At 36.8% G+C, this 26,754-nt stretch overlaps 1 protein-coding gene across 1 annotated transcript; it reads left to right on the forward strand.

The window, feature by feature from the left end:
• Positions 1–4,903: 4,903 nt before the first annotated feature.
• On the forward strand, positions 4,904–26,457 carry TRPV3 (transient receptor potential cation channel subfamily V member 3). Its single transcript, XM_048824451.2, has 17 exons — positions 4,904–5,022; positions 9,186–9,290; positions 11,033–11,119; positions 13,711–13,868; positions 14,551–14,727; positions 14,949–15,089; positions 16,210–16,490; positions 17,736–17,912; positions 18,930–19,088; positions 19,632–19,733; positions 20,430–20,503; positions 21,317–21,482; positions 22,137–22,203; positions 22,641–22,912; positions 24,320–24,432; positions 25,140–25,210; positions 26,330–26,457. Exons 1-17 carry the CDS (start codon positions 4,904–4,906, stop codon positions 26,422–26,424), a joined length of 2,364 nt encoding a protein of 787 aa, XP_048680408.1. The 3' UTR covers positions 26,425–26,457.
• Positions 26,458–26,754: the final 297 nt, after the last annotated feature.

The following is a 26,754-nucleotide window of genomic DNA, read 5'->3' on the forward strand; positions in this document are numbered from 1 at the left end:
TACTACTCACTGTAAGGAATGCATAATCAGGTCTCGGTATAGTAAATTATGCCCTTACCTCATACCTAAAGTAAGTACAAGAGATATCTACTGTGCTCTAAGTATACTCCACTTCAAATTATTTCTTAATGCTAAGAACCAGCTGAATATTTTTATTGTCACATTCGATTCTGCAAATAAGTCATGAAAGAAGTGGCTGATAAATAATGATAGAATAGATGGTCAGAGTAAAAACAGAAATTCACAGAGAATCTGGAGCACATCTCCTGTCAGTTTATGACAATAAAGCAACCCAACTTTAGTTTGTATAGCGTGCATCATACAAACTGTATCTCCAATCATTTTACAGATCAAAATTATGTAAGGTACTGGAGAGAGTATGGTATAAATTACAGAAAATAATAGTGAAGGAAAGGGTATTGAATGGTAAAGAGATTATCACAATCATTAGACCAATAACACAAAGAGGGAGAAATTAAGGACACATGGGCATCCCAAAATTAATGATGCACACATTAAACTTCTACTGTCTTCAGTGAAAGTTGCATGGGTGTATCTAAGTAGAGAATTGAGTTCTATGGGGCATATTTTCAAAGGCCCCGATCTGGCCTCTAATTTTCATGCTTATTTTCAGTTGATGCAATCAAATATGGGCACTAATGATAAACTTTAAATCTTTAACTATCTACTTCTCAGGCACAGTAGTTAGCTATTTCCATTCTACCATTTGTGCCTTGCCTACATTCAATTACTGGTGCAAAATTAGATCCCTCATTTAAAAATTGGCCCTGTGGATGAGATTGACCATCCAAAGCCCCTAAATAGTTTTGAAAATTCTCAGCTGAGATATCTAGAAACTTTGTCTCACCTTTCCTCCCAGATTCTTTCTTCTGTCTCCTTTCTTTAGCACCACTGACAACTTCATTATTCTCCCCATCACCCAGATATACAAACTTAATGTTATCTTTGAGTCCCCACTTTCATCTGCTCCACCCCCTAGTATTTTGGCTCTTGCTAAAACCTGTCACTTTTAAGGGCTTGTCTACATGGTTAACCACTGTTAAAATTTGTCCTTTCCTCTGTAGGTCCATGCCTTGGTCATCTTTCACCACACCAACTGTAACTACCTCTTTGCATCTTGCCTCTCATCACTCCAGTCTATACAGAAGTCCATTGGTAAATGGACATTCTGACGACATCATTCTCCCTCTGTTCCCCCTCTGTTTCATTCCTCACTGGAACAAAAACAAAACCTTTCAAACATTTTTGTGAAACAGAATTGTGTTGAAACAATCTGCTTTTGGATTGAAAACCTAAGCTTTTTGATTTTGTTTCTTTTGTTTCTCTCTCCCTCTTGAAGTGATCTGAGAGTCTTCCCTGGACCTTGGAAACCTTCCCATCTAAAACTTCATCGGAACCAATACATCTCTGTGAACCATTTTGGCCTTGATAAAACAACATAATATGATGAAAAAAACCTCTGTACCAGCTCTACAGAGCTTTGGCTATACTCTTATTTCCTCCTACTCTTAGCCTTGCTCCCATAACTGCTCTCTTTGTGTGCTTCTTCCACTGTCAATTTAACATCAGCTTTCATGCTGGTCTCTATGCTTGGAACACTCTCCCTCTTCTTTGTCTACTAGCAGCTCTCTTCTTTTTACTTTAAGTTCCTCCTTAAAACCCATTTCTTTTATGAAGCTTTCTAATGCTAATCTCCATATCTGTCCTTTCACTAACTTATGTTTGATTTATTTATTCCATGTATCATATTTGTCTCCTCCTCAGGATAGAGATCATGTATTTTATGCATTCATAAAATATATTGTTATGGCACTCCAGAATAGATACATAACAAAATAACTTATGAACTAGACAAGACAGTAATCATTTGTTCTTGGCTGGGTTAATATCAAATGTATCAGTTTAATAACTGATAAATCATGTATCTGTGGACTACTGTATGTACTATATTTGCAAGGTGATGGACAATGGCCTATTCTTTCCCTCATCTAAGTTCTCTGAGCTCTTAAGTTCTATTCCTATGCACCTTTAGTACCATAGGGGATAGTATGTTTATATAACAGAAATATTGAGTGAATAATGCTGCTATTTCTCTTTATGAATGATTTCTATGCAGGTATGATTTGTATTTATGATACTTATCCAAATGTTGAGTTTTTGAAGTTGCATTTGTTAGACTACACATTTTTCCTGTAAATATATATATAACAAAAACAGAATATACAATAATATTTTATTTCTGTTTGAGTGTTAAACCCAGGCTTGCTGGGGCAGGGAGACTACTGAGCATTTGTGACTTCTTTTACACTCCATCTAAAGACAAAAGAAACAGCAAAAAGAGTTTATTTACAGGTGTTAGCATTTGCAACTTGTCTATTCCCTATACATGCTTCCACACATAAATGCATATTTACCTCATTGATTCTTCACCCAGCTATTCATGTATGCCACATGTACGCCTTGTTTATCACTGCAGCCATCTTTGGTTTTCATGCACTCTCTACGATCTCATTTTCTTATTTTGTTATTCCCATGTTAGAGGAATCACAACACTGAAGGAATGCACTCCCACAAATGTAAAATCCACCTGTACTCCTATCTAGTCAGGGAGAGTTGAGGCCAAAAGTTGGGGAGAAGAGATCTTCTTTAGGTTCCCCAGAACCATGGAACTCTGAGATGAAAAATAATTGTTCTTTGTAGCTGATCTTGTCCATCTCCTGCCAGTCAATTTTCCCTTCAGTACATTCTTCTTGAGTACCGAGGGCGCTTTCACCATTTTCCTGGAGAAACTACTCTGTCACATCATTGAACTTTTTATTTCTATTTACAATAAAAGTATATCTTAAAAGATGCTAAAATTAACTTCTTCATTTGAAATTATCCTTAGTGATTATAAGTGGTAACCTAGAATATTACAATGACAAATAGTTATTACTTCTTATGAAATCAGTGTTCTGAATGTTGATGGGCAGATGCAAGCACCAAAGTCCTTATGCTACATTCTTCATGTATAACAGGACCATAACTTGTCTTCGTCTTCTCTCTGTACTAGTTTTATGGGAGTGGCACCAGAACTCAGGAGTCCCTGGAGGTCCAGGTAAAAGGCTTAATTTTTCATTGAGCTCTGCCCCTGGTGTTAGTAGTGTCTACTCAGACCTTGCTTCTGCTGATCCAACACTTTGCAGAGTTTCTGCTTTCATCTAACTTCAGCACCTTTAGTGTCTGGCACCAACCTTCCTATATTATTAGGACCTAACAGAGTTAATATTGCTTGACTGCTAAAACTTATTGGTTTTCTAAAGTTATCTAGGTTAAAGTATAAATAGACTTTTACATTAATAGCAGACTTCAAAACCCTCAGTGTTGCTTATAAAAGTTACTCTGTTCCTTCTGATACTTGAAATAATATCTATTGCCATATAAATGGATGGGCTCCCTTCAATTACATACTGAGAATATACCTAAAAAGAACAGGAGTACTTGTGGCACCTCAGAGACTAACAAATTTATTTGAGCACAAGCTTTCATGGGCTCCAGCCCACTTCATCAGATGCATAGAATGGAACATAGATATAAATATAGATATATATACACACACACAGAGAACATGAAAAGGTGGAAGTAGCCATACCAACTGTAAGAGGCTAATTAAGATGAGCTATTATCAGCAGGAGAAAGAAACTTTTGTAGTGATAATCAAGATGGCCCATTTAGACAGTTGACAAGAAGGTGTGAGGATACTTAACATGGGGAAATAGATTCAATATGGGTAATGACCCAGCCACTCCCAGTCTCTATTCAAACCCAAGTTAATGGTATCTAGTTTGCATATTAATTCAAACTCAGCAGTTTCTTGTTGGAGTCCGTTTTTGAAGCTTTTCTGTTGCAAAATGGCCACCCTTAAGTCTTTTACTGAGTGACCAGAGAGGTTGAAGTGTTCTCCTACCAGTGTTTGAATGTTATGATTCCTGATGTCAGATTTGTGTCCAATTATTCTTTTGCATAGAGACTGTCCGGTTTGGCCAATGTACATGGCAGAGGGGCATTGATGGCACAGGATGGCATATATCACATTGGTAGATGTGCAGGCGAACGAGCCCCTGATGGCGGGGCTAATGTAATTAGGTCCTATGATGGTGTCACTTGAATAAATATGTGGACAGAGTTGGCATTGGGCTTTGTTGCAAGGATAGGTTCCTGGGTTAGTGTTTTTGTTGTGTGGTTGCTGGTGAGTATTTGCTTCAGGTTTGGGGGCTGTCTGTAAGCGAGGACTGGTCTGTCTCCCAAGATCTGTGAGAGTGAGGGATCATTTTTCAGGATAGATTGTAGAATTCTGATGATGCGCTGGAGAGGTTTTAGTTGGGGGCTGAAGGTGACAACTAGTGGCGTTCTGTTTCTGAACTTTTCCTGGACTTGTGGTATCATGTCATGGGATGGGTTACCTAGGGAGGTGGTGGAATCTCCTTCCTTGACAAAGCCCTGGCTGGGATGATTTAGTTGGGGATTGGTCCTGCTTTGAGCAAGGGGTTGAACTAGATGACCTCCTGAGGTCCCTTCCAACCCTAATATTCTATGATTCTATGTCATCCTTGATGCTGCTCATGTTGGAATCTATTTTAATCAAAGATACCACAATATATAAATCTCAATCCCCAATATATTAAATAGTACATCTTTTGCAAATGAAGAACCTTGAAAAATATTACAATTAAGATTTGTGTTAGTGTACATAAGGAGTAGAAATAGTCAATCTGATCATGTGATGTGTTAAAATGAAGATAAATAACTGTGTTAGTGTACATAAGGAGAAGAAAAAGTCAATCTGATCATGTGATGTGTTAAAATGAAGATAAATAACTATGAATCTATCTATTACAGAAACATGATTAAAGATAACAAAGAAAATATTCCACTCATGGCCAAGAGAACAAATACATCAGGTCCTCCCACTACAAACCACCAGGAGAAAAAGCCGACTGAAAACACTCCCACAAAGAAAAGGTAGAACACAATACTTTCACAAGACCAGCCTTAGACAATTTATTAGACATGGCAGATTGGTGCTATTTGTAAAACCTTTTATTATCTTTCATACAGCAGATACTAACATTGAAATAATTGCTAACAGCACACATGGAATGTATGAATGAGAGAGTTCTGATGAACGTAGTGTATGCTGAAAAAGTAACTGATGTACTTATGATACTATTAGTAGTAATAAGCATTTATATGTAAATGTATACAGTGCTTTAGGACATGTGGACAAAGACATAGTGCTTGCTCTGAAGAGCTTACAGTCTCAGGCTCCCTATCTGGCAAGCTCATGCCTCATGTCAATGAGGCTCGCTCTCTGCAGGCACTGGAGTCAGCCCACAGGTATGAGCTTGCAGGATCGGGGCCTCATAAAGATCAACAGTTCAAATATGGGAAGGTTTAGAGTGAGTTTGTAATGAGATCATTTAGGGAAAATCTGGGTTTTAAGGAAGCATTTAAAGAAGAGAGCAGTGTTGGCAGAAAAGAAATGAGAGGTTCTCTCAAGTATAGGGACATATGGATTGATACAAGAAGGTGTGAAGTCAAAAGTGGAAGGAGATGGGGAGTGGTAAGGGGTGTAGCATATGGTGAGAAATACCCAGAAAAACCTTCATACATGGAGATTTTCTGTAAAATGTTCAATTCACTCTATTTTTCATGCTTAATAACCCATATCACCCATATTTATTTTTATGCATATTTTATACTAGTTCATTAATATTCTGATTAAAGATTTTGTCTATTATGAATGGAGAAATACAATACAAGTGATTGTATTCATCCTTCATATAATGCCACCGAAGTCACTGAAGTTACTGCAAGATAGGGATTAATTTGGCTTATAAACTTTGATCCTGCAACTGATTCCTTTAATTTTGTTGACTGCACAACACAAAATATAGCCCAATCAGAAAGGCCCCAAGATAATTTAATATTGCTTTAGCATCCATGATAATTTTGTTATTGATCTGAGTGATCACCTTAAGCAGAAGTGATGCAAGCAGCTGTCACAATCTGAAAACTCATGGGCTGGCCTGACTTCTCACTCTATCATTAAATCCAGATGGGGAAATAAGACCAGTTGATTTTCTTTTTCCATGTCCCCTTCGTCTGGCATCATTGGCCCTCCAAAGTACAAGGGTAGTCCTGCATAAGCCTAAATTTGAATCAGTGTTTGTAGTGCAATGTGGGCAACAGGAAGGATGTCTGAATTGGTCACTATATATACCTAATGTTTCAAATAGAAGCAAATTTGCAGAAGACTGGCAAATATGTGTGGCCATTAATCATAAGTTGCTTAAGTTCATTTACCAGATTCAGGCTTTTGGCATCCATAGTAATAACCTTAGGCTTATTACTAACCTCTCCCATCTTACATTAGGAGCTAGGGTGTGGCACCAAACATTCCTGCTATATAAGAAACAAAGATCACATGAGTTTTAATTACAAACATTAACATACTCCATTTAATTATATGTTTCTGTACTGGTATATGTCTAATGCTTTTAAACATTTCAGTCCTTGGGTATACCATCACTGGCAAGCTCGGAGGTGATTTCACTCTCACCTAAGCAACATGTCTCATTCTCTTATACTTTATTTTGGCAATATATATTGTAAAAAGTACAATTTATTTCTACCTTTTTTAACTCAATGAGATATGCGTTAACTAAAGGCACATCATTAAATACAGGAAGATCTCCATGTGGACTGGGAGGAGTGCTGCAATGATGTTGGAGCATAACTAGGTTGCTTTCATGGCTAGTGTTTCCTGTGGCGTGGTTTGAATATGTAAGTGTGACAGAGTGGGGAGGGTTGACCTGGGGATGTTGCGGGGGAGTTTTAGTGGTACTGTCTGCATTGGTGGTAGGATATCAGGGTGTGACTTCACTTGAGGGATGATACCTGAGCACGTAACCTGAACCCAGGACGGGGCTGGGGCCAGGTGACACCTGCTGCCTGGGAAAGTGGACAAAGGCTGGAGGAGGAGCCGGGGGTGTGGCTAGAAGAGACTGCTGGAGGGGGTTTTCAGTTTGGAGCTGGCTGGGGAAACAGAGGGAGACCCGGGGCCAGGGTCCAAGCTCCCTGCCCCCCAATATGGACTTGACTGAGAGGGTCCTGTTGTCTGTACCTGCAAGCTCTGTTTTGGACTGTGTTCCTGTCGTCTAAAAAGCCTTCTGTTTTACTGGCTGGCTGAGAGTCACAGTGAATCGCAGGAAGTGGGGGGTGCAGGGCCTTGTCTCCCCCACACTTCCTGACAGTAAGGACATAGGTATTCGTTGGCAGTTACTAATTTTTTTACTCATGGTATGTCTCAGAGAATCCATTTTCCCCAGAGAACGGAGGAACGGCTTCAGGCATGACGTTATGCCAACCTCCAAGATACATGTGACCCAATTCATTACTGCCTTGTGGCTCGTTTGTGCCAGGTATATTGACATAAAGGAGCTGTGAAGACAGCAATTCTGCTCTGGGGAATTCCCCCAACATAGGACAGTTCTCTCTTGGTGTTGAGCTAACATAGTCAGCCCTTGAAGGAGTTCCCACTCCTCCCACCCAATGCAGGGACTGTATCAAGGACAGGGCCATAGTGCTACGTGAGTTGGGCATTCCTTTCTGCCCTCAAGGTTCATTGAGGCCATATACAGTTGGTTGCCAGTCAGGGCCATCCCAAGACATCCCAGGACAGGGGACACAGAAGAGTGGCATAAAGCCACCTTTCTTCCATCCTTTGTCAGCCACTGTGCCAAGCTCAGACTTCAGTGGAGTTATGATGATTTACACCAGCTGAGAATCTGGTTCATGGTGTGTAAGTAATGGCAAAATAGGGCCCTGTTTCAGTCTAGGTACTTCCTGTGCTATGAACAACACTTATCCTCAGTATAACTTCAGATACACATTCCTGTTAAATATAATGGGTATTTTAACCTTTGTGTTGTGGAATACGCTTGCATGCACATACAAAATGATAAAAGGTCATTTAAGTTTAAAATACCACATGCAGTGTATTAACACTTTCCTCCTCCAAAGACGGAAACTATGTTAACTAGGGATGATATTACATCACACTATTTTTGACATACATCCACAGGTTGCTAAGCAGCAGCATAGCAGCATTTTGTAAATTGACACTAGGGTGCTTGCTTCAACTGCATCGGAATATTTTGAGAGGGGAATTAGAAAAAAGGAGAAATAATTAGTACCCTACTGAGTATGTCACATTATGTGAACCAGTATATTTTTCAAGGTGACTCTCAAAGCATTTTAGAAATTTTGAAAGCCAATTTATAAATTATAGCTCATATAGAAGTCATTTCACCCACCAATAAAATTCAGCCATCATAGATAAAATGTGACAGCTGTTTGAATGGCATCTAGCAACACTAACCATTTACTTCTCCCTACCAATTCTCCATGCTTTTAGAAAGCTGGCCATCAGAGTTCCTCATGAACCCTTATGCTATGTTGTTCAGCATTTCATTTATTTTTTCCACTCTGACTATAAACTGCAATGCACTAGCTAAATATAGTTTATATTCTGAGGTAGCACATTTTAGTCCTAGATAGTGGAAAGGCCTTGTGTTGTTTAATATGTGCTCTCTGAACCATTCTGGTTCATTAAGTGTTCATCAGTGTCAGTGGGTTGAGGCGGGATTCCTCCCCAGTTTTTCTTGGATGGAAGGATGATGGCTACAATGCAAAGGATTCAGTGAACAGATTAGAGTGTGCAAGTGTGTGCATTTTATGCGTGTGTATTCTTTGGAGTTACAGTAACATTTTGTGACCTGCACAAAACCCAGATAAAAGTTGTCTCTAGGTTGCAGTGGTGCCTCTGATAACGTCCGGATTTGGTGCCATGTCTCCCAAAGACCTCTCAGAATCTTTTGCCTTGTCTGCCAACACAAAGGATTAAAAATGCTTGGTTGGCCACATGTGTTGGTAGGGGATCTTCCAGTACCAAAAAAGGGTAAACACTATTTCAGCACCTCATCGGATGTGATGCTATGCAGCATATCACCTGTACCTAAAGCTGGTCCGAGCTGGGCATGTGCACAGTTTTTGTGTTATGTTTATATTACGTTTTGACATGCTTTTCCACTAATAAACTTTCAACACAATGTATTCAACAGTTCACAGTTTTTCTTTGAAATTGAAGGCTTTGAAAGCAATTCATCTCCAAGACAGACATCTCCTCCTGTATTTTCAAAACCCATGGATTCAAATATTCGCCCATGGTATGTATAATATACAGTATATTCATTAACCACATTGCAAACATGGTTATGTTTGAACAACTGCTTGAAAGTTCTGCATAGACGACAAGGCTAAAATGTCAAAAGTGGCCTCTCATTTTGGTTGCCTCAAGGGCAAAATTTCCATTGACTTCAGTGGGCTAGCATTTTCCCTGCAGTGACTGCCTTAATCCTGAATTTTCACACTTCTGTCATTATTTTAAAAGGCCCACAGCTAAATAGTTTAGGCCCAAAATTTGGCCAGTCTTAAAATTGATATAGTCCCCTGTAGTCTGAATGATTTTTCTTTTTAGCAACTTGTTTCTAATTAAGAGGGGGAAAACCCCACTGTTTACTTGGTTGTGTCGGCCCTATGGTAACCCGATTTGCCGCAGAACCAGCAGAGGGAGCACAAGTAAACAAAAATCCCTGTTAGATCTTTTCTGCCATCATCTGTACTGGTGATAGCCAAAAATGTTTAAAACAAAAGAGAGACATGACTGTACCCAGGAAATTGAAAAAAAGCTATTTATGACAAATATATAAGAAAAATGAGTGCAGAAAGACCCATTCTATTTTCAAGATTTTCAGTGGTTATTTCTATTAGGTGTCAATGGGACAAATTTAAAATTATGAAAGGAGAGGCTGGATGGCAAAATATAAATTGAATCAAAGCCAGCTTAATAATGACCAATTGTTTTTTCAATGACTATTTGGTTGTTTATATGGAATTAGTTGACAAGCTTGTTTTCGTTCCCAGAGGACTAGAGCCCAAATCACCAACAATAAATAAATAAATAAATCATCATAATTATATTCCTTGTTTTTTTCTGCAGAGTGATCAGAATGAATGGGAATAGAATGTGAAGCACCATCTTTATTTTAAGGGTGGTCCCTCTAGGCTAGGGCAGAGGAACATTTGTAGGGTAGTGTGGGAAGCCTCACACTATTGTCTGTGTATCCATTTTGTAGATAAATAGCAGATTTCAGTCTTCTGAATTTTTAGGCTGGGATGTTTCATCAGCATTCAATATGTTACAAAAGCAAGTTAAAAAGAAACCCAGCCTATGAAAAAGTAATTGCTAGTGGTCCTTTAAGTCAGACCCAACACTGAGAAAATCTGGAAAGGATGTACAGTATTTACTAAATACAAACTCCATTGCAGCTGTTGTTTTATTGTACAAACACATATTTAGCCCCGTCTTGAACTGCTTATAGGCAAAGCTTTCACCAAAGTCAGCAGTAAACACTGAATGAGCGACTGCCACAGAATACTGTATAGTAAATCTTTGTGTATTTCAGTTCAAGTGTGCGTGTGTATGCAACCCTTGTAGAGTAGCCATTTCAATATTTGTCTTGTGGAAAATGTCAAATTAATAATGAACACATGGAAAAAAGAAGAGTGTAGGCTTTACAATGTAGTATCAAGAGTGATGTGATTAAAAACAGTGTGGAAATGACAAATACAACATTAGGAGCCTGAGTGAAATAAAAAGAAAAGCACAAAGTAGGGTTTCAAATATGAAACTTGTTAACATGGTAAAATCCTGAAAGTCTTTTCATTTTTGGCCTATATTTTAAAACACACAGAGTGAGTTAAATGATGGTATTAAAAAGCACATTGTCAAATTAAATTAATTTCAGCTTTTTTGTTGATATCGCCTCCCATTATCGAATGAGTCTTAGTGCAGTTTGCCAAGATGTCCTCCTACTTAAGCACTCAACCTTTTCTGTATTTTCTACAGTGCATCTGTAAATGGGGAAGATATGGATTCCCCACAATCTCTTCAGGATGATATTACTGAGTATGCCACAAACATAGACAGTTATTGGTAAGTGGAGACATAATGTATTTCTGTAGTGTGTTTTCTATGGATTAAGTATATGACAGAGTAGATTTACGGATTTTTTTTTTCTTGTCGTGATTTAAAAATGAGCCCATAAGACTTCAGGGGATATTGATTTATACATTTGAGCCTTATCAGCAATAAATAAATTCTTTAGAAAGTGTATATCATGCATCCTCATCTTAAATATCTGAGATCAGAGAAAGCTAGAGCCTATAAAATTGCTGATTCCTAGTTCACTGAAGAAAATGCTGCATCTAAATGCCATACACATTGAGCAGTGAGCAAGTACAGTGCTCAAATACCACTACTATTTGTTGGTAACTGAACGCTTTTCATTGTAGAATCCTTTCTTAAAAGCAAACTACTTTAAGATGTTATCTACATAGAAAACTATTAATTTGGGTGGAAGATATGGATGTGGTCACAAGCAGCAAAATGAGGACACACACACACACACGGATTTAAGCAGCAGGCCACAACTTTTATTAAACTTGTAACGCAAGGGAGGGATACTACCCGCCCATATCCGTACCCACCTATATCAGTCATTTAATTGGTCCCAGTTGGCCCATGGGAGAAAAAAATTCCTTCCTGACCCCCTAAACAGGTGATTGGCTAGACCCACAGCATCTGTCTGGCTGGATTCCCATTCCTAGTTCAAGTGGGTAGTGTGGGGTGCTGGAATGGAGCTGAAAGAGGCTTCACATGGCCCCTGCACTGGGCTAAATCCTGGGAGCTGGGGAATGCTGTCCAATCACCACCCCTCTTCCCCAGCTGGCCAATGGGTGCCAGACTCTCCCATGAGAGGAGCTACCTATTGTCCCTTTGCAAGTGCCTTCCTTCCTTGCTACTGGGACTGTCCATCTTTCACCATCAGCCCCATCAATTTCCCCCACCCAGTTGATGTAGGTAGGTGGCATTTGCCCTTCAGTTCAGCCATCCTAAGAGACAGAAGGAGAGAGAGAGAGATGTATGGGAGGGTGGAACAAACAAAACATCATATTATTTAACTTCTAAAGAATAACCACATATAATTGCTGGGGTGATTTTTGGAAAACCTCATTTGGTAGTGATGGGCTTAGTCAGCACTGGAACAGGAAACCTCCAAGGATACCCCAGAGTGCTGAAGGAAGAGCTGTGTTGGTGATTCAGTAGGTGGCAATGATCCTCCAGAGTGGTGTTAGGAACCTTTGTTCTGTTGGATGTGCCGTCTAAACCTGAAACCCTAACTTTGGCCACTAAAGATCCCATGTTGCTTTTTGCAGCATAGAAATATTAGCCACAGAGTTGGCCAAATTCTAATTTGGTTAACTAATGTATCCTGCTTACTTAAATTCCCCCTGCACTTGCAAATGGATATGGCATTCCTTACTACTTCCTATCCTAAATTGTTGTATAGTGTTGTTGTGCGCTGTTAAACAGCTGCCACATTCCACCCCACAGGCAGCTGCATTTCAGTGGTGGGTGAAGTGATTCCTGTACATATAGTTTGTAAAGAGCTCTGGGATCCTTTGGGATGAAAGACCCTATATAAATGTAAGTTATTATTATTTTAAAATAGACTTTGTGCACTAGATATGAAGAAAATCCTATGAGTTTCCTCTCACTTTAATTACTAGGTACAAGATTAATCAGTAAAAGCAGGACTTCAGGGATTTTATATACTGAATTTGGTACTATATTCTTGGAGAATGCTTAGACAATCTTGGAACAGTGTTCAGATAAATCCAATAGTCTGTGACAGAAATTTGTCGTAATCTGCAAAATAGAAGGACCTACCAAGTGATTCATCCAAATCTCAGCCACACTGGAGTGCATACTGGTGGAAACAGGTCTCTTCTCATTGATATAGAATATCATCAAGCCATATCAGTTTTGTAATAAAACGTTCAGCAAATATTCTGAAAACTGATGAAATTTCCTTCCACCATCTCAACAGCAGAACAAGTACTTTGTGTACAGTGAAGATGGGTGCAAGTGGAGTGGTGGTGTAGGGAGGACTCTGAATTTACTTATTACTGTGGTGGTTGATGAAGATGGGCCAGGAAGAGGCTATTGGATTTGCACTTACATGGATCCAGTAGCCCAACACCTCTACAGAGGGGTTGCAAAGAGGCAACAGCCCCTACATTCTACCTTCTAGGCTGGAACAACAGTTGTGGAGAGGCTGCACCACTGCCCTGTAGTCTCCCCTTTGTTGTAGGATTTGAATTCCACTCTGTCTCTTCTGAGCGCTCCCCAGAAAGCCAAATTACTTTGGCTTTGAGTGCAAAGGGCTGAATTTTATTCTCATTACATGAGAATAAAAAAAAATCACTTGTAAAAGGTTAACTATATACTACATTAAGTTAAAAATTGCTTTAATAGCCATTTCTCACCAAATAAATTATTTGTAACTATTTTTGGAGGAACACACAAACATTCTTTTGTAATGATGACATGTTAACCTGTGGTACATAACATTTATTTTTCTAAATAAACAAGAGATGATGGAAATGAAATTAAACACATTGGTATTAGCTAAATTTAACCAAGAATTATGATTTTTTGGTTGTTTGTTTTTGTTAATTCAGTACAAACATGTTGCAAGGAGGTCATCGGAACAATGCCCGAAAAAAGCTGAAGAAATATATGTTTAGGGCAGTATCTGAGGGGAATATAGAAGAATTACAATGTCTGCTTATGCAAATGAAGGAAAGGTCAAATGCATGTAGAAACATGACTGTGCAAGGTAAGCTGTATAGAGTATCCACAGTCCCTCATTTTGTACCATATGTGTGGAAGAGAATTGAGTAATGGTTTTATACATGAGCAACTAAGCTCTGCATCCCAAGCTGGTGTTTGGTGAATATCATGGGTAGCATTAATATAATAGTCGGGTCAGGCCCCCGATAAGCCACCTACTGGCAAACAATTGAAGCAACCTTGAAGGTGATTTCTGAGGGCACAGCACACCAGCATGAATATTTGTACCTTTTCAGGGTGGATTTGACTGAATGCTGCAAAAGAAGCTAATTAAATATAGCCAGCTTCTTTTCCCCCTTCTTGCTGAACTGAGATGCATGTGATCCTGAGGAATGAACACAAAGCTGAGAGTCAACCTAGCTCAGCCAATAAGAGTTATGACTGAATAAGGACTAAGGACTTCAGGGTTTGTTATGTATTGGCAGAATTGTAGTATGTCAGTAATGTATATATCCATTTAGTGTTTGTTTGTTCATGAATACATATGTCCTTTCACTAAGTACATATGGAATATAAAGTTAAATTAATAGCGTGAATAGATGTAGAATAGTTTGGGGAATAGTCTATATGCATGTGTTTCCCAATAACATGAGGTTGGAATTCTTCCTATTCCCCTTAAAACATAATAAAACCTAATGTAATTCAATCATAAAATTCAAATTTTGTAGATTATCTGATGAAAAAATTAACAGATTCAGATACTGGTAAAACCTGTCTGATGAAAGCCCTTTTGAACATCAACCAGAACACAAATGAAATTGTGAAAATGCTGCTCTCCTTTGGAGAAGAAAATAGTTTTTTGGAAAGGCTTATCAACGCAGAGTACACAGAAGAAGCATACAAAGGTATTTCCATCCAGTAGCCATTTAGAGTATATTTTTGCATGTATTTTAATGCCTCAACATATAGTTAATATTTTCTTGAAACATTCTAAAGACAATTAAATGATTGTTTATTACTATTAATTATTATTGCTATTTGTTATGCATCATCATTGAGCTCAGCACTGTACAAGATACAAAAACTGGACTTTATACTCTAAAGATTTGTGTCTATGTTGTTGCAGGCCAGACAGCTCTAAATATTGCTATTGAAAGAAGACAATACGATATTGCTCAGACCCTCATAGAAAAAGGAGCAGATGTCAATGCCCATTCACAGGGTGTGTTCTTTAACCCCAAACACAAGCATGAGGGATTTTATTTTGGTAAGTGAAATGTGATCTCCATGGAAAAATTGGGTTGGGATGCTAGAACAATGAAACTATCAGGCAATAGGGGAGGTTCAGGAGTGCAGAAGGCATGTCTGTCAAACTCCCACAAGATCTAAAAATGGCCATGGGCCTCATCATTTTCAGAACTAAATGCAAAACTAATTTCATAACCTTTGCTTTACCTCAATAAGTTTCTTGTACCCAAAACACTCAGTTTCTTTCACCCATACACAAATTACCAGTTAATCAAGTTATTTCTCCTACAGGCTCAGAAGGAAAAAAGCAAGATTGATATTACTCATAAGATGCTCAGATTCCACTGTGATGCACGCAACATAAGCAGATAGGTCGATAATAACCCAAATTACATCTATTGTACATACAAAACTAGACCAAAAGTCCATTGAAGTCAATGGGAATCCTTTCCATTCATTTCAATTGCCACACTAACTAACTAAAAAACCCCACCTAGCTGAAAAACAAACAAACCAACAATCCAAACTCACAGGGAAACCTCCGTTCCAGCAACACTGCAGTTCAGAATCCTGGAGGACTAATTACTCTTCATACTTCCAGAATGAATACTTGCCTGAGAGAAGAGAGAATTTGATGAATTACTTACACAAAGTACAACTAGTGGGTAAACAGAGTGCAGGCTAAAATATTGTTGTCCATAAATCTATTCATATCACATAAAGACAAGAAAGTGTGTATATTTATCTTGTTAATTGGGCATTTAGTGTAAGTGCTGAAATAACATATCAAATATTGGGAAATGTAACATGCAGTAGCAATTGTATTACAAAGAGCAACATAGTAAATAGAAAGCAATTTTCCACAGTACAGTGAATTACAAATATTCAGAAATAGTTGAAAGGCAATTGTTTGTAAAGACTGAAATCGTCAGTAAAGTGCATTATTGTGTAATTGTAGCTTTTCCTCAAATAACAATTTCATGTAAACTGTTTCTTTGTAAAATAATGTAATGTAATCAATCTTATCCTTAATTTGTAAACATGTTTTAATCTCATAAAAATGTCAAAATCATTCAAATACATTTCTGATACTCATAATATTTGAAAATTAATAGTTATTGTGCATTGTATTTTCTTAGGTGAAACTCCACTGGCATTAGCTGCATGTACTAATCAACCAGATATAGTTCAACTGTTGATGGACAATAGGAGGACTGATATTACCTCACAAGATTCCCGAGGAAACAATATACTGCATGCATTAGTCACTGTAGCAGAGGATTTTAAAACACAAAATGACTTTGTAATCAGAATGTATGACATGATTCTATTGAAAAGTAAGAGCAGAACTTTAGAGACAATGAAGAATAAAGATGGTTTAACTCCATTGCAACTAGCTGCAAAAAGTGGAAAATTAGAGGTAAGGCTCTATTGTAATATCCTACGAAAGAAATTAAATAGAGGGACAGAGTCTAGGTTGCCTACATGTACTTAAACCAGAGGTACACAAATTTGCAGTCCACCATGGTGATTATCTTGTATTGTAAATTAGTGGTAGTTGGTTGGGTAAGATTATTTACTGTAAACCACTGCTCCATTATTTCTGTTGTTTCAGCCTCTCAGATTCTCACAGGTTTTCCTCAATGCTCATTGGGTATTACTGCAAAATACAAATGCTATTTAAAAATCAATCTTACGCACCCTTGATGATTGCATATCTTCCTAAGAGGATAATTATCCAACAGGAGTCCAAGGTCATTTGGACCTAGTGAAGCATACATGGTGAGAAACAGGTGTTGAAGCCACGGACCACAACTCTGATACTCTGAGATTGGGGGTTCCCCCTTGAGCAAAGTGGAGTGGAGACCCAGGGACTATCACTGAGAAGGGTATACTCCCAGAAAGACTCTGAAAGAGTCTGAGGCGTAGCACACCTTATAATATCATGACACTTCCATTAATAGAAATACTTTAATGATAAATAAACTAAAAATCAGTTTTGTTTGAATTTAAACTTTTTCCTGCAGTATTTGCAACTCAGCCACCGGAGTTCTGCACTAGCACATGATGACCTGAAACTAAATAGTCTGTTGGCATGGTCTGAGCTGAAGTACAAAAATTAAACAAATAACATAGCATAAATGGTGAACAGTAATTTTTTAAAATTCTTTTGGTTTTAATACTATCAAAGGCTGTTGATAGCACACATTAATATTTCTTAATTACATAATGTTCTTTCTTACACAGGTGTAACTGTAGGGTAATAAATGGAATTAGTCTGATTTATAACAAAAAGTAGAATTTGGATCTCTGAAAGCAAAAGCTTGGAGTACCTGGTTAATGATTAACAAGGGATAAATTAGAAAGTCACCAGTTAAAGAAAAGTTATACCAAAGTATGCAATGGAATGCTTTCATTAGGAAAAACTGCAGATCTAATAGAAAATTCAAGGCAATTAAAGAAAACTGTATTTATTTCCCAGGGATGGGTCATCTGTAATGTCTCCCCTCAATTACCAAAAGGTTAATTGAATTACAAAATACATTTAATTGTGCCATTTTGGCAAATGTGTTCGGAAAAAGTACATTTTTGGCAAGTGTGCACACATTCTCACTTCCATTTAGAAGACTTAATTTACTTACATGTGATTCTGTTAATGTTTTAGATTCTGAAATACATTCTCAGTAGAGAAATAAAAGACAAGCCAAAAAGAAGCCTTTCCAGAAAATTCACAGATTGGGCTTATGGTCCTGTTCAGTCTTCTCTTTATGACCTGACAGAACTAGATACGACTGCAGACAACTCATTACTGGAGATTATTGTTTATAACACAAATATTGGTGTAAGTTGCCTGTCATTTTTTTAAGTCAATATGTTTTCCAGCAATACGTTCACTTACTTTTTTAACCTATAAATTACCTGGAGAACTTGAAAAACTAGTAAAAATATAACTTTTTGGTCTCAGTCTTTCAGCAGGAGCCACTAGCATAAATCCTTGTGCTCATGCAAAGTCCCATTAGGAATGCACCTGGGTCCAGATCCCAAAGAAGAACTAGAGAAGTAGTTTGGCCTGCATCTGGGGCATTAGTTTGTTGTACTGTAGTTTAAGTTTAGTTTTCTTCTTGGGACATCTAAATGGTCAGCACACCTCATTTTGTCTCTAAGATAATCAATTGATATCCTATATATCCTTTATTTAAAAGAAAATATTATTGGGAGGCAAGGATACTATAATAAGCAGTAAACTGTAAATTTACTGGTTTCAGAGTAGTAGCCATGTTAGTCTGTATTCATCATCCGATGAAGTGAGCTGTAGCTCATGAAAAGCTTATGCTCAAATAAATTGGTTAGTCTCTAAGGTGCCACAAGTACTCCTTTTCTTTTTGTAAATTTACTATACGCATAGGTGTTTTATGCATAGAAGCAGTGCATAAAGAAATTGTCACTATTTAAAAGCAGAATTTGGCATGTTGCTAAAATTCAAATTATTAAAGTGGCAATTCCTGAAAAATAAACATACTTTGTTGGGAGACTGGTATGGAAGTTAACACTTGGATTTTAACACAATCACATTTTCCCGAGAACAAGATCGAATTAATTTGGCAGATAATCATCTCAGGCAGATCTTCATGGTGTAAACTGGTGTAGCTTCACTGGATTCAGTAGAACTATACGCATTCGCACCAGCTGAGGAGGTGTCGCACGGGTCGTTGAGCAAAGTGGTATTTCTAGACTGACAAGAAGAGACCATAAAATGAAATGTTTAAAATACGTATAGTTGATATTTTTTTTATTTGTCCTACTTCCAGTTTTCTAACAAGTCACAAATTTGGCTTTCTCTTTGTTTTTTTTTCTACAGAACCGCCATGAAATGTTGACTTTGGAGCCCCTGCATTCACTACTGAGAATGAAATGGAAAAAGTTTGCAAGGCACATGTTCTTTATGTCATGTTGTTTTTATTTCATATACAACATAATGTTAACGCTTGTTTCCTACTATAGACCCCGAAGAGATGAGGTATGTGCAGCAACTAAAAATCTCATAGAATTTTGTTTTCAAAATGCAGTAACATTCCCTAACTCAGATTTAACATGTTTGGTGAATCAAAAATAGAACTGGAGATTCTAGGATGAAATCATTGCCCCATTGAAGCGAATGAGAGTTTTACCATTGACGTCAGTAGGGCCAGAATTTCCCTCCAGGGATTTATCACTTGAAGGGGGAACAAAACAATGAGGAGAGAAGAGAAATTCATTTGAGTTATTAAAAAAAAAAAAAAAAAACCTGTTTATGCATAACAGTGTGTGGACCTGGCTGTGGTTTTAAAAGTTATATTTTTTAATAATTGAGAAAGAATAAGTATATATATTAAATAATCTGACTTCATTTTGAGTTTGATCCTGCAAGTCCTCCATGGAGAGCACTTGCTTGAATTCAATGGAATTTCTGCACACAGAGGGCTATAAGGTCTGGGTCCTCTGTCTGGGACCTTTTACTTTATTGTGCCTTCAAATACCTAGCTTTAAACTCCCACAATTCATTTCTAACCCTCTTTTCCAGGCACCGCCCTACCCCTTAGCTTTGACTCATAACTTGGGATGGTTGCAGTTGCTGGCACAAGTGCTTATTATGATAGCAGCAATATTTTTAGCCATAAAAGAGGTGAGACACTTTCAGAATTAATATAAAATAATTGTATGCATAAAGATCTTTTGTGGATTTGTAAAGATTCTGACAATTTTGATGATCATTTTATAAGTTATATGTTTTATAACTTATATGTTTCATAATGTCTCTCGTACAATTACTAGGCTAATGGCTAATTGTGCATAAATGTGTTAATCATTCTTGATGGTCCAAATGTATACTAATATAACTGTAAGATATTATATGAAATTGATGTGAGGCCTTCCTTTTTGAAAGACTGAGAACAAAATGGGATTTGAAATATGATGATCATGCTAAATTCTTACTCCGCAACATACTTAAACTATGTACTTTAAGGTCATGAAGTAAATAGGATTGTTCATGCACTTAAAGTACTGTGTTAAGTACATTATTGAATAAGGATCTATATCAGAAAGGACAAGCACATCTGACTTACTTTCCAGGAAGACATTTAAAGTTATTTATTAGTAACATCTATTAGTAAAGTTAACTGTTAAACTCTTTTAAGTGCAGCAGAAAATCAGGACACATTTAAAAAATCTGGAAAAGCATTTCAGAGGCACAAACAATATAGAAAGAATGAAATTCTAGATATTATAGCTGTTTTTAGTAGACTAGTTGGTTTTGAATTTTTATTCACCTTTTAATTTTTACTTTTTTTAATCTGTTTATATATATCTATCTACACAGAGTGTAGCCATCTTTCTGCTAAGACCCTCAGATCTTCAGTCAATTCTGTCAGATGCATGGTTCCACTTTGCATTGTAAGTCTGGCATATAAATTGTTGTTTCTGAAATAACATGCGCTCTGTCAGTTACATTTCCTTGGTTCACAGAAAATGATTTCTTTTAACCGTTGTTCACTTGTTATTTTAGACTGTCAGTTGTCAGAGGAAAGAACATAATTTTATACGCAGTTTTACTGTAAGACACCAGGTATATCTCTGGCATTCACTGACCAGTAACAATATTGTGGATTGGTACATACAAACTATTTTTATCTTTGTAAGCACTGCAAAATAGAGAATTTTATTTTGTTTATAAAGAAACAAGTCAGTTAGCCAGATTTTGATTACCCATTCCATCTTCTATGTGTTGCTCTGTTAACAAAGAAATGGCTTAGCCAGCTGCTAGGGATGCCCCCAGTGTACAGGAATCCCTAAGTGGCTTAGAGCCAGCATAGCTGGCCCTATACTACCCCTTCCTATTCCTGGCATAGGAGGTATGACTGGGGAAAGAGGGTGAAGTCAAAGTGATGCTGCGTTTCTGTGATCCCTGACTCTGGAATGATCATTTGGGGGACATTGCACAAGGCGTAATTTAGAACAGTCCTAAAGTTGCTCTAAATTACGCTGGGGGCTAGGCTGGCCCCAGGACTGAGGAAAATAAAAAGTGATATAGAGCTACCTTTATAGCTTTCCCCAGCCACAACAAGCACAGTTTGGATGCAAGGTGGAAAGTGAAATTGGAAGTGAAACTTGAAATAAGGAAGTTCTGCATTATATTTTCCACTATATTTTGTACATTTCTGTGTTGTTTAAGAGTATTTACAATATTTATGGGTTTTTTTTCAACAGTTTTATACAAGCAGTGCTTGTGATCTTCTCTGTCTTCTTGTACTTGTTTTCCTACAAAGAACACCTGGTGTGTCTTGTCTTGGCTATGGCACTAGGATGGGCAAATATGCTGTACTTTACCAGGGGTTTCCAATCCATGGGAATTTATAGTGTCATGATCCAAAAGGCATGTATATAATTTTTAACTCTTGTTATATTATCTATTTACTCTAGCTGTATTATCTAACTCATGTACATTCTGCAGTTTAGATGTTGCTTATATATTAAGTAATCCACACTGAAATTTCCAGTTTCTTCTCTTTAAGATGTGTTTTATTTCAACAGAATGTACTGTGTAATTTAAAAAAATGAATAGTGATAACTAGCTAATTTGTTCAAATTATGCAACTTTATTTTTAAATCTCTAAATCGTATGGTATTTTTCAGCTAATGGAGTTATGATATTTAATTGAATCAGACAGTGTAATGCTTACTCTAATCAAGAGGTGAATGTAACTCTATGAAAAATGTGTTTAACACACATTAATGCATAAGACAACCGGTCAAATCATGGAGAATCAGGCCAACTAACTTTTCAAAATGTCCCACTTGCTAATAGAAAAGGAGGACTTGTGGCACCTTAGAGACTAACAAATTTATTTGACCATAAGCCTTCGTGAGCTACAGCTCACTTCAACGGATTCTAATGTGATCACTTTTAAAAATATAAGTAGATTTAACCACTCTCGTATCGATTCTGGCACATCTTCATCACTGCAAAACATGTAACTGAAAAGAGAACTTTCTGAAATTGTATTAATCATAACATTTTAACTTTTAGGTGATCTTACAGGATGTGCTAAAATTTTTGGTTGTATACATCGTGTTTTTGCTGGGGTTTGGCGTAGGTAAGTATAATTTATAATTACTGTTACTGGAGAAAAGCACTGATATCTTGTGTGAGTAAAAGCTTTTTGCACTATTTTGAATAAGAACAACATTATGATGGTCAGAACATTACTTCTTTCAAGCTGATGTCAAGTGCTAGTTGTGGATATTAAAAAATCCATAACAATTTTTGTAAGAGTGTTTAAATCTAGTGTTCTGGCTAAATACTTATGTATATAATTACATTCTGTCTAGCTAAACTGCCCATAAATTTCAACTGAATATGGTATTCTTAACTTCCTTTGCAAAACTGTCATCTTCTGTTGCTGTGTGTTGCTGGACAGTTGCTGCATTTGTCTCTCTTTATATTGTACTTTATTATTTGGTATAAAAGATGTTATATAAATGCAAAATATTATGATAACTAAAATGGATTTTTCATTTGCTTCTTATTTAGCTCTTGCTGCATTGATTGATACATGCCCCAATGACAGTAAATGTTATACCCACAGCAGTTTGGGCGCCGTTCTGATGGAGCTTTTTAAACTTACCATAGGACTGGGAGATCTGGAGATCCAACAGAATTCAAAATATCCTGTGCTGTTTCTTCTTATTCTCATAACTTATGTATTATTGACTTTTGTTCTCCTTCTGAACATGCTGATTGCATTAATGGGAGAAACAGTGGAAAATATTTCTAAAGAGAGTGAACACATTTGGAGACTCCAGGTTTGTTTGCAATATTAAACCATAGACCAGGGGTAATCAACTATTTTTTAACAAGGTCCAAATTTTTCTGTCAAGCTATAGTCAAGGTTCAGACTTCAGAGAAAATAATAATAATGATGATGATGATAATAATAAATAAAACAAATATTTTCTGGTCCATTCAAAAGTGTCAGGAGCTCTGAATTTGGCCTGTGGTCTGCCTTTTGACTACCCCTGCCATAGACCTTAGTTAATTCTTTGGCTTGGTCAAGACCCAGATGCTTTTACAAAGTTTCACTCTGAAATCAGAAAATATCAGATCATGATGATGATATTTAAAGTTTAATTTGACAGGAACCTCACCAGCCACACAATCTTGTTCTTACTTATAAATTATAGATGCTGTAGGCCAAATTCACCTCTGAGCTACACCAATGTAAACTTGGAGTACCACCATTGAAGTCACGTCGCTTCAATAGAAACCACAGTGATAGATACTATATGGACAAGTTGGACAAAAACCATTAGAGTACTCAACATTTACACTAGTGTAACTGTGTGAAATATTTGATCTTGTAATTTGGCATAAGCCACTATGAACAAAAGTTTAATAGTAGTTTTATGGTTCAGATTTTAATGCCATACACTCCCATGCAACTCATGATTTTCGCTCTTGATGTGCCAGCCATTTTGGGCTTTGTTCCGGTAATGTCCCCTCCCACCTTTATTTTAGGACCTACAGAATATATAGATTTACTTTGATTTCATGTATACTGCATTAACTTAAACTCTAATTCAAAGCCATCCATATAATTTTCAAAGTCCCTAGTTACCAAAAGGGAGAAAGACAGGACTTGAGTTGTTTCTCCCCCAGTCCCACTGTTGGAAGGGTTGAAAGGGTCTAGTGGTAAGTTGCTTCCTCTCCTTCTGGTCCTGCTACTACTGGAGATGGAGATAGTACCAACCTAAGAGTTGCAAAATTCGCACTGCCGGGATAGGGGTGTGCATGTTCTTCAGTGCCCTATGTAGACTGTCTGGATCCTCATTCCCTGAGGGAGGCGCTGCTGTTCCAGACAGTTGCATGAGGATTTTAAATTCTAGTACAGGTTCCAGACTAGGGATTCCTGACTCCCATCTGGGTGTAGCTCCCCGAGCTGAGGGTAACTGGGGAAATTCTAGACTTACTGCTTGTACCGACCAATGGTACGAGTACACCATTTGTACTCAGTATTAAATTATATTTACTACTGTTGATGTCAGTATTCAATATAAAATTTGTTGGTGGATGCACAATATATAATAATGGAACATACTCTGAAAATTAAAATAATTTTAAAATGTGAAATAGCTAATATGAAGCAGAAAATATTAATTTTGAATGTGGTTAAGAACACTCCAATACTGTTACTAACTATTTATTATTACTAGAGAGCCAGGACCATTTTGGAATTTGAAAAAATGTTACCAAAATATCTGAAGAAAAGATTCCAGCTGGGAGAACTGTGTAAAGTGGCTGAAAATGACACAAGAGTATGTTTAAGGTAATACTACACTCAAGCACTGTTTGGTGAGTCTGCTCTGAATGCACTGTCAGGGTTGTCTGTTCAGAACAGCCACTGTAAAATATTTTTCGTTTAAATCTATAAAATAATATTTCTGCTTCTTTTGTGTCGATTTTTGTAAGCAGAATCAGAATTGGTGACTATGTGCAAAAATCCAGTTTGGGATATTCTGCAGTGAACAATTGCTAGTAAAAGATGGGAATATATAGTTTTATAAATACAAGATTCATCTTTTTGTAGGCAAAAAGGGGAATTTCCTCATATATATACTTGATTTTAATACACGCTTACTAAATCTCTATTTGCTGTGAATGTTAATTGGTTGTAATCTCTTATAAATGTTAATTTAAAACTATTTATATTTACAATAGATTGTTCTTTAACATGATTAACATACTACAAAATAGTACCAGAATATTTTATTACACATATTCACATCTGAAATGTGAGTTCCAAACGTATGCTTGCAATGAATGAAAATATAAAGTAGCTCAATGAGCAACGTTCTCAGCTAAATACAATGCATAATGCTGCAAAATACATAGATACTTTCCATACTGGTAAAATGTGTATTGATGAGTTACCGTGGCAATTCCAAGAAATAATTAAAAAACAAAAGAGGAAGTGTAGCTATGAAACTGGAGATAATTCATGCTAATAACACAATTTATATACAATATAAACAGGATTAATGAAGTGAAATGGACTGAATGGAAAACACATGTTTCATTTATTAATGAAGATCCAGGGCCAACAGGTACTGTTAACTTAAAAATATCTTTATATTAATATACTAGTGTATTAAAGATTTTTTTTGTTCTTTTTAGGGATTAAATATATATTTTACATCTTTAAACTTGAATGTTGCTAAAATCTAAATTCTAACAATACTGAGATTAGAAATATATACCAGATAAATAAACATGAATTTAGTAAACAAGATGTATTGACATCAATATTTTGGGCAGGTGAATTTCAAAGGAAAATAAAAAGTTCCACCAGGCCTGGTTCCCTGCTCCTCACAGATTTATGGGAAGCTGCCTTCTTTCAAATTTAAGTTGACTTAAAAGCTAATAGGTAGGAAACTTAATATGCTTCCAGTTCAGCTTTATAAATAGAAATTTAGACCCTGATCCTACAATTTGTTTTGGGCAGGCTCCATGGGGTTCAGGGATCCACATATTCATAACAAGTTTCAGGATTAAGGTCATAAATATGTAGGTGCCAGATTTTCAAAGTTATTTAGGTGCCTAAAAATGTAGATAGGTACCTAGTAGGATTTACCAAAAAACCCTAAGTAAATTAGGTACCTTACTCCCATTGAAATTAATTTAGGTACCTAAAATACCTTTGAAAATCTTGCTCTAGGCCTCTTGCAAAGATTTGATTAGCAGGACAGGTGTATGTTACAAAGGAAAAAAACAAACTATTTTAAATAACCTGCTATGTACTCTGCAGCCACTTTAAATACATTTTCATAGGAGGTTAGAACATTTTGCAACAGGTAAAGACAAACAGCAAATGCAGTATACCAGATTAGTTGGACCAGTGGTCTGTTTCAGTATGGAAATTCCTCGATTCAGTACTGTTGGCTAACCTTCTAGCCAATTGGCCCCAGTCTTCGCTATGTGAGTACATGAAGGTTAGAAATATTTATAATTACTAGGTGGGGAAAAAATCTCAATAATGGCCAAACGGACAGAGATAAATCAGTTTCATACAAGTTATGGTACTAATCTACAATTTATTGATTAAATAAATGAATGTGTTTTAACAAATACAATATTCCATTTTAAAAAGTAAAAAGAATATATGCAAAATTAAATTATTGCAAAAAATAATGTAAATAGAAAGTTTTTAAAATTTTTTTTTTTAGGTTACAACAGAATTCAAGATACATCAAGAAGTAATAGCAAAAACACCCTGAATACATTTGATGAAATGGACTATTTGCTAGAAACCACTGTTTAGTTACATGGTACTTGATATTTGGTTGTTTAAGAAGGTTAAGAGAATGAACAGTGGATATTGAAATCCTACATTTATATACTGGACAGCTGCAAGCAGTCCGAGAACAAACTTTCTTTGATGATCCAATGACTTCAACCCACATATCAATAGAAAGAAGCCAAAGGAAAAGGGGACTATTGCATTTAGCTCTGTTTTAGAATCATAGAACTGGAAGGGACCTCGAGAGTTCATCTAGTCCAGTCCCCTGCACTCAAGGCAGGACTAAGCCTTTTGAACAAAACCCCTGGTGTCAAAGTTTGTGTGATGGTGTTTAAACAGAGTTCTTTACTT

This window comes from Caretta caretta, chromosome 17 (assembly GCF_965140235.1).
Source record: "Caretta caretta isolate rCarCar2 chromosome 17, rCarCar1.hap1, whole genome shotgun sequence".
NCBI classification, from domain to species: Eukaryota; Metazoa; Chordata; order Testudines; family Cheloniidae; genus Caretta; species Caretta caretta.